Consider the following 15,852-nt stretch of genomic DNA (forward strand, 5'->3'; position numbering starts at 1 on the left):
ACACACACACACACACACACACACACACACACACACACACACACACATTAAAAGATACTGGCATATTTTGCTTCTCATTGTTATTCAGGTAGAATTTTTTTTTTAATGGAGTGCTAGGTTTTTTTTTTCAGAATTTTTTTTTAATGAAACAACCTTGATTATCTCTCATTCTGTAATAAGAGTAGTTACAGGTATGAAGTCTTCTCACTACTCTTATTTGCGCACATTCTACCACTTTGGCATAAAATTTAAGCATAAGACATCATCTCTCATCATGCAGTCATCTTTCTTGCCTGTAATTTAAATCCAAGTCACTATGGTAACTGGCAGCCCCTTTTAATAAATACTGGTTCTTTGTTTTCCTAATCTAAACTTAATCTGTAGGCTTAGTTTAAGATAATATTTTTCAGATTGGGTTGGTTTTAAAAGTAAAATAAAAAAGGTTCATTATGTTAAGATTTGGGGAGAAATATATGAATATGTAATGTGTTTGTGTATATAATACACGTAATAAATGACTTAAATTCTTTGTGCTGAGGGCATTATGATTTTAACTTGAAAATAAAGTGACCAGTTATCAAAGAAGAGTTTATTTGCTTCAAATGGATTAGCAATTTACTAGGAAACTTTAAAAATTATTTAGGTTTACTATTTAAATCCCCTTGAAGAAATTATTTGCCATGTAAGCACATAATTTTTATTAAATGGAAAATCAGTGTTAAAGTTTTGCTCTTCAGAAATAGTTGGGGAATTATTATTTGAAATCTCCACCCCAATATGAAGTAGCATTGTGGAGGAAAGAGCACTGAATTGGCAGTCAAATGTTCTGTTCTCAGTTCTAATAACTGTGTGATATTAAATCACTTAATCTCTCTGAGCTTCAATTTGCCTAATTTACCTAATTTATAAAATGACACAATTGAAATAAATAATCCCTTAAGGACCCTTCAAGCTCCCAAAGTCTATGATTTAAAAACAACCAGTAGTATAAGGAGACTGGGACAGTTTAGGATCTGTTGGACAGGGAGAAACCTTAGTGGGAGTATTTCAGCCTGTTTTGGATGAAGCCCTGTAGCAGTTGTAAAAAGACGACTAAATAAGGGGAGATGGAGCAGTCTCATCTCATTAAACTGCCTCCCCCCTTTGCTTCTTCCAGTGAGATGCAGTGAGAGCAGAACTTTTATGACAGTCTCATGGTGAGTGCCTAATGGCAGGTGGTTGGTTACCAGGAAGTGATTACTACTAATCTTGGTAATGATCTTCAGGAGGATAAAATTTGCGGTGGATTGGGACTTCTGTTTTTTGTCCTCAACCACTCTGGCAATATCTTCCTTCTGAGATTTTGCTCTCTTGTCAGCCCTTGCTTTCTTCTGTCCAAATCTATCACAGGCCTCACCTCTCTGCATTATCTCTCCACCTTAGAGAGAGAATATGTGTGTGTGTGTGTGTGTGCACATGTGCATATGCATGCACACATCTGTATATCTTGTCTCCCCATCTCACCCAGGCTAGAAATGTAGGGGCAACTCAGGCCCAACCCCACAACTTATTCACATCAGAGATTTGACCTATGCTCTTTCCAGCTGGGTCAGTTTGCCTCTCCTTGCACAGCTGGATGGCACCATATTAATACCAAACTTAGTACAGACACCTGTCAGCATAACCCACAGCAGCTCAGAACTCCCCAGTTGAAGAGATTGACCAACTTTAGCGAGCTCTTTCTAGTAGCACTGATTACAGCCATACACTACCATGTTCTGCTTTCATTTGTAGTAATATAAAACATTAATATAATTAATTCAGTTTAAATAATTTTTCCCTCTTTTTTACATCACGTTCAAAGTGAAATTTATGATGGCCACTTGGCAGGCAAGTTAGATGAATTGACCAAAGAAAACAAAGATCACATCAGTAGAACTAATCCCAGAATGTTTTGAATCAATTCCAGGGACAATCCTCCTAATACTAGTATGTCCTGTGAGTATGTGTGTGTGTCTGTGTGTATTTCACACAGGGCTAAAATGAGGCCTTTACACTATAAACCCTCCCTCCCCCATCAGCTCAGGTTCCCCATCTTCCCAACCTCTTTGTAAGATGGGCACAGCCCACTCTGAAATACACACCAGAATATAGTTCTGAACTAGGCATGGCATTAGGGCAGACAGGAATACAAGAAATTTTGACTTGAGAGCACCACAGGCTTACATAAATTACATGCAGATATGCTTTTTGCACAAATGCATTCAACCCTTCTTTTTCATATAGGAATAGTGCTTGTGACCTTAAGAAAGGCCAAATGAAAAATGAGACTCTTAAGTGTAACCACAAACTCACCACATGGGGTATGTTTTATATAAATGTAATGTGAAGATCAGTTGCTACCTGTATCATGGTCAGTGTCACAGTTAACTCTACATATCTGCCCATCTTCAGTGAAAAACCACTTAACATCTGGAAATGCTGCCTCACCATGCTGTTTTCTGATTTTCAAGTCTGTTTTTTTAATGTTTAATGCTTTTTGAAAGAAGAAACAGTATAAATTGGATTTATTAACAGTTTTTAAAAATCACAGAGAACACCATATTTAGAACTTTGAAAACCAGATCACAAAATAAGTTAATTTTTTAAACAACTTAATATTGAAGGTTGCATCTGTGCTCCCAGTACTCATAAAATTTCATGTGCTGTATGCTAGACTTTGTGCAAAGGGTGTGATTTATTCCAAAGATTATTAGAAGGGCTTATCTACAGTTTATTTTGTACAGGGTTTTTTGCAGATGTAAATTTTTATTCATTAATTCTTATAATAATTTTGCAAAATTAACGTATTCCTATTTTTTGTTCTTTTTTTACCAGAAAAATTGTCATAGTGAACATAGTTAATTGAGTATTCTGCAAATTAGACCTGAAATAAAATTGTTTCACTTGATAATTTTCTGTTCATGTGATTGTGCCATTTTAAGAAGTTGTGATATACTTCAAAGTGATTGTCTAATTTTTACTTCCAGCAGAATTTTTAATGGAATCTTGTTAACCTTTTTTTTCTTAAAGTTATTTTAATTTTCCATGTAGTACTTTAGGGGGAAAATATGTAATTTTATTAATGTGATAGCCTGTCACTTTTAAGTTTTAATGCTATAGGTATATATTATTGTAGTTCAGATACTATTCAAGTAACTTCAATGTAAATGTAATATAAAATTTTGGTATTTCTTAAGGCAATGTTGTATTGTTTTATTTGTCTTTTTATATCTAACTCTAATTTGACTTTATACTAGAATTTTTTAAACATGTAAAAGTGAATTTTTTATTCAACAACCTTTTGTGTAATTTTAATTTTAGTAATATTGGCAAGGTGGAGAATGATACATAGGCCATGTATACTACAACTCAGTTCCACTTCTCCTAATAACCCTTTACTGTAGGGACTTACCCATTCTGCTTCTTTCATTTATCTATTTATTCAATCAATCATTTTAGCAATGAATGATCCAAAGGAACATTCTCCAGGGAATGAGTCCTTAGGCCAAAGTGCAGTGAGTAACAACTTGGGAGAAGACCCCCAGTATGTTATAAAACTTTTGCTACATCCTTGATTTGGTTTTACCAGAAATATTAATTAGTAGAACAGCCAGAGTATAATCTGAGCTATTCAAAAGTTTTCTTTTTCATTTAATTGGTAACATTTTTTTTGAGGGATTTATTTTTCAAATTTGTAACTCAAATAAGAGAAGAAAATGGAATTTAAATGTAATACTTTGCAATTTGTAGGATTATATTGTCTTCAGTATTGCATAAAGTGTTGGAATCTCTTCCATCTAATCCATAAAGGACTTGTTTTTAAGAAGAAGCATCACTTGTAGCCAAGTTGTATTGAAATGAGCTAGAAGTACCATATTATACTAGAATAGGAATTTTTAAGCTACTGAAGATTTAGTCACCATCTGACACTTTACTTTTCCTTTCTTATATGCACGTGGCAGCAGTTTTCCTTTATCCGCTATTTATTATCTATCATGTGCACAACTTGCTATTTTGAATTATACAAAACAGTTTCCTATAAGTGCTTAAATGTTCAGACAGTGAATTCAGTCTTCTCCCTGGACCATCAAAATTTCATGCCAAGTTCTCCATACTGTACATATTCGGTTCTTATACTTTTGCTCTTTTGTCTGAAAAAATATATCTTGTTACTAAATCTGAGCTTCATGTTACCCTAGGTGTCATTTTCTAATGCATGATGTATTTTAATCTGAAAATTACTAAAATTTTAGGTTTGAGATTATATATCAGTCCTAAAAATTTGAAATTATGTAGGTTAAATCTGCTAAAAGTGATCTTCACAATAATAATAATGCCTTACCTTAATAAAAGACAGTGGGTCACCTTTTTTTCCCTTTCTGGAGTTGAAAGCCATGGTAATAATTATTTTTTTAATTAAATCTTTTTCTTAAAATATAATGGGCCTTTAGGGAAACATCTAAATTTTCTTACATAAGAATTAAGGAATAGTTTAAGATTATTCTAATGGGGATAGAAGTTATAGAAAGAGTCAATTAGCTTCCTTAAGATAAATAGAAAAGTATTAGAAAAGAATAAGATTTTATCCAATACCACTTTGTAGTTAACATTGCCACAAGAGCATAGATGACTCCTATTGTGTTTGATTGCAGTTTGTAGAAATAGTCAAATTGTTTTAGTTAGAAGTAATTTTTTTCGATAAATTTAAATACTTAAAGGAAAAAAAACTGATGTGAAATCCATTAAAATGGTCTTTAGAGTGTAATTTCCAAAGGGAAAAAATTCCATTGAATTGCTAATTTTTTTTTTGTAGTTCTGACAGCTACCTTCATAAAACTTTTATAGTTTACACCAGTTAGAACTAATGTAAAAGTCTATACTTTGGAAATAAAAAATTAATTTGGGGATGTTAATTAGGGCAGATTATTTTACTCATTTGCTGCCATTATGTAGAGGATCTATCAAAAAGCTCTGAAAGGAAATCAGGAAAACAATATACTGCTTAGAGGTCCTTTCTCTTCAGACTCTACAGTAAGTTGTATAAAAAGGTCTCCTTTCGATTTGTTGTTTGAATAACTGCCATGTAGTATAAGTCTTTATTCTCTAAGCCTTGACTTCTGTAACTAGGTCTTGCTAAATTTTGTAGCTACAAAAACAGAAGTTTAACTTGAACAGCTATATATTCATTACAGCATTTATTCACCTACTCAAAGACTGTCTGATGCAATATTTTTTAATGGTGATTCAGAAAACTGAAAACTAGGGTAGGTTTCCAGATCTGTCATTTGAGGCTGAAAACTTACTAAGAAAGAACCTGGATTGGAAAGCAAACTCTAACAGGTGGGGATATGCAGAATACAGCTACAAGTATTAAAATTTTAGCTTCCCCGGTTATAATGAAGTTTAAAAATTATAAACTTATAAGAAACTTTACAAAAAATTAATAGCTGGGTTTTTCCTTTTTATTTATTATTTAAAAACTTAATTGTAGATTCCTTGTATGTTAAGACATCTTTCATTGCCACATTTTAGGTGTTTTATATTACATGTTATCAAGCTATGTTTTTGTGTTTTATTTTAGCTTATTTGCACTAATCTTGATGAACTCAGGGAATTAATCACAAAAATCGAGAATGAACTCAAAGATCTGGAAAACAGTAGGAAAAAATCGGTAGGTGTTGATCCAAACGTTCTATCTATTGTTGTCAGCATTCAAATATTATTCCTGCTGTTTTCTAAAGCCTTTTTATTACTAAAAACAAAACAAGACAAAAAAACTTGTTACTCTTTCTGGATTCCATGAAAATTTATCATGCAAAATAGTTGGAAACATCATTTCTCTTGATTTTTTTCTATAGAATGTTATTTTAATTTTTAATAATAGTTAAAAGTACATCAGATAAAGTCTTCGATACTGCACAATATTCTGGTTACTTGCTTTGTGCCTGATATTTAAGTTTAAATCTCCTCTATAGCTTAATACCTGCCTTTCGGGGAGTTAATTTTTTTGTTTTGGTGTTTTAAAAGCATTAAATGCCTTGCTTAGAATTGAATTTTTTACTTAAATATTAGTTATGTGCCATAAATAATTATAAATGAATTAAAATGGAAAGAGTATGACCCTCCTTCCCCCATTTTATGTAGATCTATGTGGTTTATTTGACATGTTAGTTTTAAGTTCATCAGCCTTGTCACTTAAGTTTTTCCTAAGAATTTGCATCTTGTGTTGTCAATTTACAATTAACCCTCACCTTAATTACATTTGGAAGACATGGATAAAGAATAAAAACTTGGTAAAATTATTTATGTTTATTACTAGATGTAGTAACATCTCATTATTCAGATTTCCAGCAACCATTTGGAATACAACTAGGAACCTGGGGATAACCAAAAAAAAATGCCTGTGAACATTGAGGAAGAGAGTCATATGGAGCTATCCTTGGGCCTTAATCCAGAACTTTTGTACTTAGAATTATGTATAGAATAAGATTACTAATTTCTCAATCTTATTTAAAGAGCAAGTGCTGGTCTTTAGCAAGGAAGAACAATTAGTAAGTTGCTTCTATGTTTCTTTTCTTGGAGATAATCACTTGTTTTGAGTTGAAACATTCATTTTACATTTCATTTGATAAAGATGATCTGTCAGCACTTTATTTTACTGATACCTATAATCAAGATATGGAATCTTAATATAGCCTTTCTTATCCTCCTAGAAGAACTGATAGAATCCTGATTTATGAATTTGCTTACAACCCTTCCCTGCTATTTCCATGTTTTTAGACTATGGTGGATTCCTGTTTTATTTGGTACAAAATTTTCATCATGTGATTTTTATATGTAGTTTTTAAGCAGATTTTTATGTAAGTATTTGTTTGTGATCCTAAACCTATAGGAATGAAATACACAACTGCTCCTAGCTTTATCCATTAAGCAACCATCATTCAGCCTGCACCTCTCTTTGTTTTCATTTTTTTCTTGAATTGTTCACCATTGAATTATATGGCCAAAAGAAAAAGGTATTGGGAATGCTTTCTGTTCCATTTGAATCAAGTTAATAATAACACCTTCAAAGAACTTTTTTATATATTCTCATTTGATCCTTAAAACACCCTGCTGAAAGTTGTCAGGAAATATTATCCTTATTTTACAGATGAGGTTATTGAGGTAGAGAATCCTGAGTGAGTGTTCAAAGCTCATTAGTAGCAAAACCAAGCCTCAGTTCTTCTGACTTTTCCTAATAGACCATGTTGCTTTCTTTCTAAGATGAGTTACCTTTTTGGAATCATAGATGCATAGAACATTAGAGCAAGAAGACAAGATCATCTAGTCCAACTTTCTCGTTTTACAGATGAAATTGAAGGCCAATGTGATAATTAATTAAGTAAATATATCTTCTAATTAACAATGCTAAGATTTGTAACCTGTATCCTCTGATTTCAAATGAAATAAAATTAATACTTTTGGCTCTGTATTGTTCAATTTATCACTCTTAGATGATACTTTGAAGGTAGGGGTGGGCAGTGTAGGAGAATAGAAAAGACCCTGGACTACAAGTCAGAAAACATGGGCTCTAGATTTAGCACTCTCTTACTAGCTGTGTTGTCCCTTTCAGTTCTTAAAACATTGCATAATTCTTTTGATTATTTTCTTAGAGCTATCAAAAGATCACAAAAGAATGTTCAGCCATCTAAAACTCTTAAAATGACCATCTCTAAATTAAATTATTTTAAAGCCATCATACTTGCAGCCAAAATTCCTTAGGAATCTGGCCACTTTCAAAATGAACAAGAGTTTCCTTCAGAGTGATATGGATAGTTGATGTTAAAACCCAAATATCTAATTTTTATTAAGAGAGCATCTTATACAACAGTTCCTCTTCAGTAGGTGGAATGCCTGCTTAAAAAATTCCTTTGTCCATTTCCTAGGGACAGCTGGATATTAGAACAACAAAGAGAAGGGAAAAATCATTAGAATTTTATAATATGCTTTGTAAGAAAAATTTTTCTCTTTGTATTTCTGCATAATATTTCATATTCAGTGACAGTAGACAAGAAAGGAAATACCAGTGACTTATATGGAGTGTAATAGAGCAAACTTTGAATATATTTTATTTTCATTCTATAACTTCTTTTCTCTTTTGGATGTCTTCATTTGTTTCATTTTCTTTTCTGGTGATCTAGATTGCCCATTGACCCATAAGGAATGGGTATTACTGAAGCTATACTATAATTCAGGGGCTCTTAATCTGAGGGTCTGTGAAATTGAGTAAGAAAAAAAATGTCTTTACTTTTCACTGACCTCTTGTTTCATTTGTAATCCTATGTATTTTATTTCATACATTTAAAAATATTATTCTGAGATAGGGTCCCATAGGCTTCACCAGACTGCCAAAGGGGTCCATGACAACAACAACAAAAAAATTAGATAAAAGCTCCTGCTTTGATTCATAGGAAAATGATTGAAATGACAGAAGAAGGGTTTTTACAAAACAATGCCAGTAATTTTGTGAAACTATCTTCACATGGATAGACAGGCTTTACCATTATCAACCGAGCCTATATTGTAGAAGGAATGGACAGTGGAGTGCTTTCTTTGATCCTTTTAAAATTATTTAGGGAAAAGTTATTTTGTGGTATAGCTAATTTTCTGTATGTCTTTTGGAGACAATCATCTATACGCTTTCTAGATATGTATATATTTCTAGGGTGCTGTGTCTGAAATTATACTTTGGGAAAATTCTGGCTAGAGGTAGGTTCTATTTTCCTCTATAATCAGAAGTTCTCTGGTATATTCAGATTAGTAAAGACCAACCAAACATTAAACATTATTAAATAATATCTCTACTATACTCTCTCTTGGTTTGATTTTATGTAGAACATTATATTCTCTTATGGGTACCACATTAGCCAAAGTTCAAAAAATGTGTTTACTCTAGAAGTGATTAGGTTGCAAGCAGGTGAAAAAACTGAACTAGGAATCAGGAAACTATCTGTATGACCTTGGATAAATTATTTCTCTCCGGACCGCAATGTCTTCATCTACAAAGCGAGGAGCATTGTGCTAGGTGATTTCCAGGGTCTCTTCTAGCACTGACATACATTATATAGAAAATTTAATAAAGTTATCTTTCAGTTCACATGCCTGATTATCTACATTGTGGATAATAAATAAAATAAATAAAAACTTCTTAATAATTAAAGGTGGTTCAAAACTGGAGTCTAAAGAGTCAATGAGAACTCCCTATTTATAGATATCTTCAAGTAGAGTCTGGTTGACCACTTGTCACATGTGGTAGAGTAAACTCTTAAGGCGTTGTTGGATTAAGTACTTTCTGAGGTCCCTTCCAGCTCTGAGATTCTGTCATTTTACCCTTCCTTCATGCCCCAGAGTTCTTACTGTGAATCTCATTTATTATGCTCTAGCAGTGTTCTCTCAGGGACTATCAAAATATGTGTGCTCCTTTGTCCTATAAATGACTTTACACTACTATGCATGTTTCATGCTTTTGCTTGCTTTTTATGGTTGTCTTTTTTTTGTCATATGTCCCTTCTTGATGCTATCAATAAATTAGCCTCTATTAGTATCTTCTAACCTCTGATTCTTTCCGTTGTACTATGGGCTAGGAAACTCTTTATACTATTTATAAAATAAATAAATGAAGACCTGAGGGACTTGTACTGTGAGTCAAGTTCTTGATGCAGTGAACTAAAATGTATTCTAATTGTAACTCTGGTCTAATATTGGAAGATTGGTCAAGGTTTACTTAAAGAATCATAAATTTTAGAGAATCTCCTAGAGTAGGAGGTTATTAACCTTTTTGGTGTCATGGACTCATTTAGCAGTCTGATGAAGCTTATGGATTACTTCTCTGAATAATGTTTTTAAATGCATAAATTAAATTATAGAAAATTACAGAGAAAACTAATTATATTGAAGTAGAGTTATCAAAATATTTTTTTAATATGATCATGTTCATGGATCCTTGCTTAAGAGCCCCTTTTTCTGGGGGAAAGTCAAGGTCATGTACCTAATTAGTGGTAGAGCTAGGATTCCCAGATTGCCTTATTGCCAGTTTAGCACAGTTGTACCGTTTTGCCTTTTGAGTGAAGCAAGCATGATATTTTAGTGTGTCTTGTTAATTTTTTTCTGTATAGCATTATAATTCAGATTTTCAACATGATTCTGTTTTTCACTGGGATAAAAGGGGGAGATTAAGACTGTGAAAAATGTTAATAGTGAAGAAGCAGTAGCATTGTGCAAATAATATTTTTGTAGTTTATGTGACTAATAGAATGAAAACCTTTTGATATAGTGAAACTAAAGTAACAAATTAATATTATTTTCTGATACATCCATATTTTATGATGTTTATTCCTAGTAGTAATAATAAAAATAACTAGCATATGTATAATACATACGTACATATATATTTATATGCATATATATAATCCTCACAACAACCCTGGGAGGTAGGGGCTATTATCCCCATTTTACATATGAGGAAATTGAGGGAAATAGAGGTTAAGTCACTTGTCAAGAGTCACACAGCTAGTATCTGAGGTCACATTTGAACTCTCTGGGTCCAGCTATCTATCCATTGTGCCACATTGCTGACCAGTCTTAGTGTGCTTAAAATAAGACCTAGATTTCTTACTCCCAGCCTTTTGGAAGTACCCTTGTACAAATACAGAGAGTAGCATCACGGCCAGAGTTAGAGCTGAGTCATTTTCTGTCATTTGATAAATAGGACATAAGGCAATCAGTGCTTCCTCTCCCATTTCCCAAACATAAACGTATGTATAACCTTCTATTGGCTTAAAACTGTTTTAAGCTTTCTTCTCATTTCTTGATTCTTCTTAGATACTTTTTACTCTATATGAGAAAAATAAAGCTTCCATGACAGAGCTAGTTTGTTATACCCTTTCATTTGAATCATACTGCTTATTTCTGCTTGCCAACTATCTCTTCTTGTGGGAGAAAATAAAATTGGATATGGTAGAAAAGGTTAAATGCAAATCAGTCAGACTATATACTAAAGCCCCTGTAAATAAGTGTTTTATTATGTTCACAAATTATATATTTTAGGGGAAAATTTTTTAACAGCTTTCAAAAAAATCAGACATTTGCCTTTTCTTTGGAGAATTTATAAGTGAGCCTAATCTTGATCCTTGATTCCACAAGTTAAATTAAAATACCTGATCTCTTTTCAAAACTTTTTCTTCCCACTCTACTCATTATGATTTAAGATGTCTTGTAAATGTTTTCCCTCTCTACTTTTTAACAGACATGTTATAGACTTTTCTGGTCTGGAGAAGGGATTGGAGACTGGAGCAGGATTATAGAACCGGACCCATGATTTCATTGGTGTAAAGAACTATTGGTAAAGAAACTCCCTTAACCAATACCAGATCAGCACCTGCTCTTCAACTTAAAGTGTTAGAAGGTTGCCTAGAACACTAGACATTAAGTGACTTGTACAAAGCCACTTAACCATATGTATCATGGGTGTTACTTGAACCCAGGACTCCCTGACTCAAGTCTGACTTTCTCGAGGTTATAAGGATAAGATAGTTATATATGGGTAATACTTTGGAAATAAAGGTGCTATACAATTATATTGTTGGATTAGATCTGTTTTCTTTGTTCATATTTAGGAATGAACAGAGAAATAGCTCACATTTATGTAGCACTTTTCATAATACTTTTCTTAAAACAGCTCCTTGAGGTAGGTAGACAAGTGTTAAGATTCCCATATTATAGATAAAGAAACTAAGGCTAAGAAAAGTCATGACTTGCCCTCTAATATGTAGTTAGTAACTAAGCCAGGGTTTGAAACCAGATAACTTCTGCTTTCTTATTACAAATGTATTTTTTGTTATACCATGCTTCTATATCACTTTGGTTGCAAAAGTTAGAGTTATTAATAAATAATATACATACACATTAAAACTATGTAATGTTTAGTGAAATTAAAGATATAAGTATGGTAGAACCCTGTTATGAAATGCCTCACCTTTGATATTTATATACACTGTAGGACAGGTCGTGTAACCTGAGACATTGCTGTGTGCACTTTTGACCCAGTAAGGAAAAAGGTAGCCTTTAAGTAGGATATTGGTCATGTCCCCTAAAATTTTTATCAAAGGACTTTCATTATATCTGGATTGGTAGATGATGTGGTACAAATGTCTTAGACATCCAGTTTATTCAAATGTTGTCAAAGTAACTTGTTAAAAGTACATCACTATATGTGATTTTTTTTTTTTTAAGCAATTGGGGTTGAGTAACTTGCTCAAGGTTATACGGCCAGGTGTTTCTGGGTGGGTGCTAAGTGTCTGAGTCCAGATTTGATCTCCAGGTCATCCCGACATTGGGGCTGGTGCTCTTACTTGCTGTGCTACCTGGCCACCCCTCTACTATATGTGATTTTTAAAAATTAACCTTAGGGATGGTCAAATGTCCTAGCACATAAGGGGAATTCTTTGATAAAACCACTACAGGTACATTTAAACAGAAGCCTCCCTACCTTTACAACTGGTTGATTCTTGCCAGCAGTCACAGGATTAAAGGGAATTCTGTTGAGTAGACAGCTGCCCTGGGACAGTATCTACATGTTATCTCCATATTGAGTTTAAACCACATACATGTTTACCAGGTATTTGAAATCTAAACTAGATTTTAGCCAAGTATAAAGAATCTTAAGTTACAAATTGTGTGCTGGTGCTTCTTAAAGTCCTCGTGGACTTTTACATTTTGATAACTTAGCTTGTTGGTATGACAGAAACAATCTGTAGACAATATTTAAAACAAAGTTTAGGACAATTACACCATAGCATATGATGTTTTCTTATTTCAGATCCTGTGACAAATGAAAAAAAGGCTATCGTAGACAAGAAGGTAAACTCTGTGTTTGTTGCAGACAGATTTAATGTCCTTATAGGTTGTGAAAAGAAATTCAATTTGTCTTTAAATACCACATATGGATTGTTTCTCACATTCCTACAGCCTAAATTATTAAAAGTCAGAAAGTTTTTAAACTATAAAGAACTTAAAAAAATACACACTTACAGATAGGCAAATTATAAATACTCATCTTCGTCTCAGAATCTGAACTGGTATAACCACATGCAAATCTCACTTATCTAGATTAAGTCTACCATTGTTAATGCCCATATCAACTTAAATTTTTAAGAATTGATTATAGAAATCAAATTTGTTTTGGAGCAGTTTTTAAATGTGATATCTGTTTGGCAAAATTGGAATTATACTCAATTGAATTTTACATGTTTTAGAAATCATTTTATTGTGTGTGTATGTGTTCTAGAGTCTTTGAAAATGATTGTGCTTTCTAAATGATTATTTCTCAGAGGCCCAGTTTTTACTGGCTTCAAGATTTGATCCCTGCCTAATTCCAGGCCAAAACTTTTCTTCCCATTGTCATCTCATAATCTGAGGTGGTTGATCACTTTCATGAATATAATGCCTAGAAAATCCATAAGACTCATTTTGGCCTTACCTGTTTATGATAGCTTCTAAAATTGACTTCTATGCCAGCTAGTACTTGGTTGACGTAGTCTTTTTAATAATTTTTGTCTTCTTGCTATACTGGTTCCAGTCTTGTACCTCATACTTTGTCGCCTTGCTCCATTATTCTTACCCTGTCAGTCAACTTCTGGCTTATCACAAAAACCACACAAGATCTATAATGTCATTTATAGTGTTTATATTTATACATACACACATATATTTGAGGTGGGAATTTATCATAGATTCATATAGATAAAAACATAAAACTAGTTCTATAAATCATGAGGAAAACTATAATTATTTTGTCTGTCAGTAAATTCATAAAAATATGAATTGTTTGGTCACCGAGATGAGTTAATGTACATTGAAATGGAGAAAAAGTAAGTCAGGAAAAAAAACAGTTAACATTTATATAGTGCTTTGAGATTTATAGAATACTTAATAATAAGCCAGGAGGGCTGGTAGTTTAAGAAGGCAATTTTAATTGTGTTCTTCAAAATATAGACAAATTGGAATATTTACAAGTTGGGAAACATTAGCAGATGGTTTGTATTTACTTGAAGTTAATAAGTATGTAACATTTCCCCCAACCAGCATCTATCAGAGTAACATTGGAAAGTTATAGCCAAGTACTATTAGCATTTGTAATACCATCAGGCTGATTGTCCAAGACCAGGTAGGCTTGGATCTGCTTTGGCTCCCTTGCCTTCTGCCCAACTGTTTCATTTCAGTGCCTGCCTCTGACTTGTCATCACTAGGCCTACAAGCCAGTGTGATTCTCAAATGGCTCCAGCTTTATTTCACTCACCTGTTCCTATGGAGCTCCCTGCCCTCCAATTTCATTTTGCCTAACTTATTTTCATGGACTCTGTTAGTGATATTTGACAAAATATGCCAGTACTTAGCAAAGTTCATCTGTTAACTGAGAACTACTTACTCTTAAAAGGAAGTTCCACTTTAATTTTAAGTTTCATAAATACAAATGGTTAAATGATATAGTTAACTGGATTATCCAAGGATGAACTATTCCTATTTACCTACAATACATCTTGCTGGCAAGTACTTTGTGACTTTGGTTTTTTTATTGACTTTTCTCATGGGTTTCTTTTACTCTCATTTGGTATGTAGACTGTAACAGCAAGAATGTTCTTTGAAAACAGAAAACTTGATTACCGCTTCCACTTTGGGGGAAGGCTTAATCAAACTGGAAAGATCGGGACCTTCAGTATCTTGTGTCATCAGAGAGGTCATGTCATTCCTAAAATGTAGTAGAAGGTGGACAATATGATTGTTTATCTCCTAAACATTTCTGTGACATAAGACTTTTCCTTATTCAAACATAAGTAAAACATCAAACTTGTTTTCAAAACTAATTTTAAAAATCTACAGTTTTGTAGTTTTGTCTAATTGTGCCTTTTCTACTCTCTATCAGAAGAAATAAAATTTTGTAACCTCTATAAGTGGTTCATTTGGCAGAGAAAGAGGTAGTTGAATTTTACAGTTGTCTGAAAGCATCTTCAGATTCTCTCATGGATTTAAAATTTGCTTAGATTTCAGAATAATCTTATGAATTCCAGAACTCCACAGAACATTAAATGTTAACAACATTTCCCTGTCATCATTTCATTAGCATGTAATTGTTTGCTCACTCCCAGGAAAGACCCATATAATAAATTTAAATAATGGAGAAAATTGTGTCCATTGTGTATAGCAGATCATCCTCAGATATCTTGTACAAAAACACTGTTTATTTGGAGTTCATCCATCTGGCAACCTCATCTATTTGAAGCTAGTGCAAGAACCCTCCAGAATTTTGCCTCAAAACAGTCAATATTGATATCTATGCAACATAAAAACTAAGGAACTTTACTCAGAGTCTGTCCATTGTTTTGCATAGTCTAACAAACTTGGTTATTTGATTTTCTGTTTCACGGTACTTAGAAGTAACAGATTAAATGGGGAGGCAACAGAGGACCCTCTAGGAAATAGGGGCATTGCTATAGACAGACATATTCCCAGCCACAAGAAATGACACATGATAGCGTGAGGTAGAAGAATACACTTCAGGAAGTAAAGAAATGGGTAATACTTTCGAGAAAGATTTACATTAAAATTTTCTAAAATATAAAGCTCTGTAGTAGAGTGGAAAGCATTAGTTAGTTATCTGAAAAATTCACTTATGTGAAATGTCATATTCACTAACATGACAAAGCAATGATTCAATACTGTAGTACAAGTTTGACTCGGAGTTGCTTTAATATATCTTCTTACCATTATATGTATTTAAGGATGAAATGAAGACAT

The 15,852-nt window shown here is 33.0% G+C and overlaps 1 protein-coding gene across 2 annotated transcripts in view; it reads left to right on the forward strand.

Annotated features, from left to right (window-relative positions):
- The window catches only part of BRD10 (bromodomain containing 10), a 75,755-nt gene that overhangs the window by 42,308 nt on the left and 17,595 nt on the right, over positions 1 to 15,852 (forward strand). For both annotated transcript variants that reach the window (XM_069090770.1, XM_069090769.1), the window contains one exon: positions 5,603 to 5,692. In XM_069090770.1, coding sequence (XP_068946871.1) covers positions 5,603 to 5,692 — 90 coding nt within the window. The remainder of the gene's footprint in view (positions 1 to 5,602; positions 5,693 to 15,852) is intronic.

This window comes from Petaurus breviceps, unplaced genomic scaffold, assembly GCF_028583685.1.
Source record: "Petaurus breviceps papuanus isolate PSGF00001 unplaced genomic scaffold, PetGlider_PUasm1.0 187, whole genome shotgun sequence".
Classification (NCBI taxonomy): domain Eukaryota; kingdom Metazoa; phylum Chordata; class Mammalia; order Diprotodontia; family Petauridae; genus Petaurus; species Petaurus breviceps.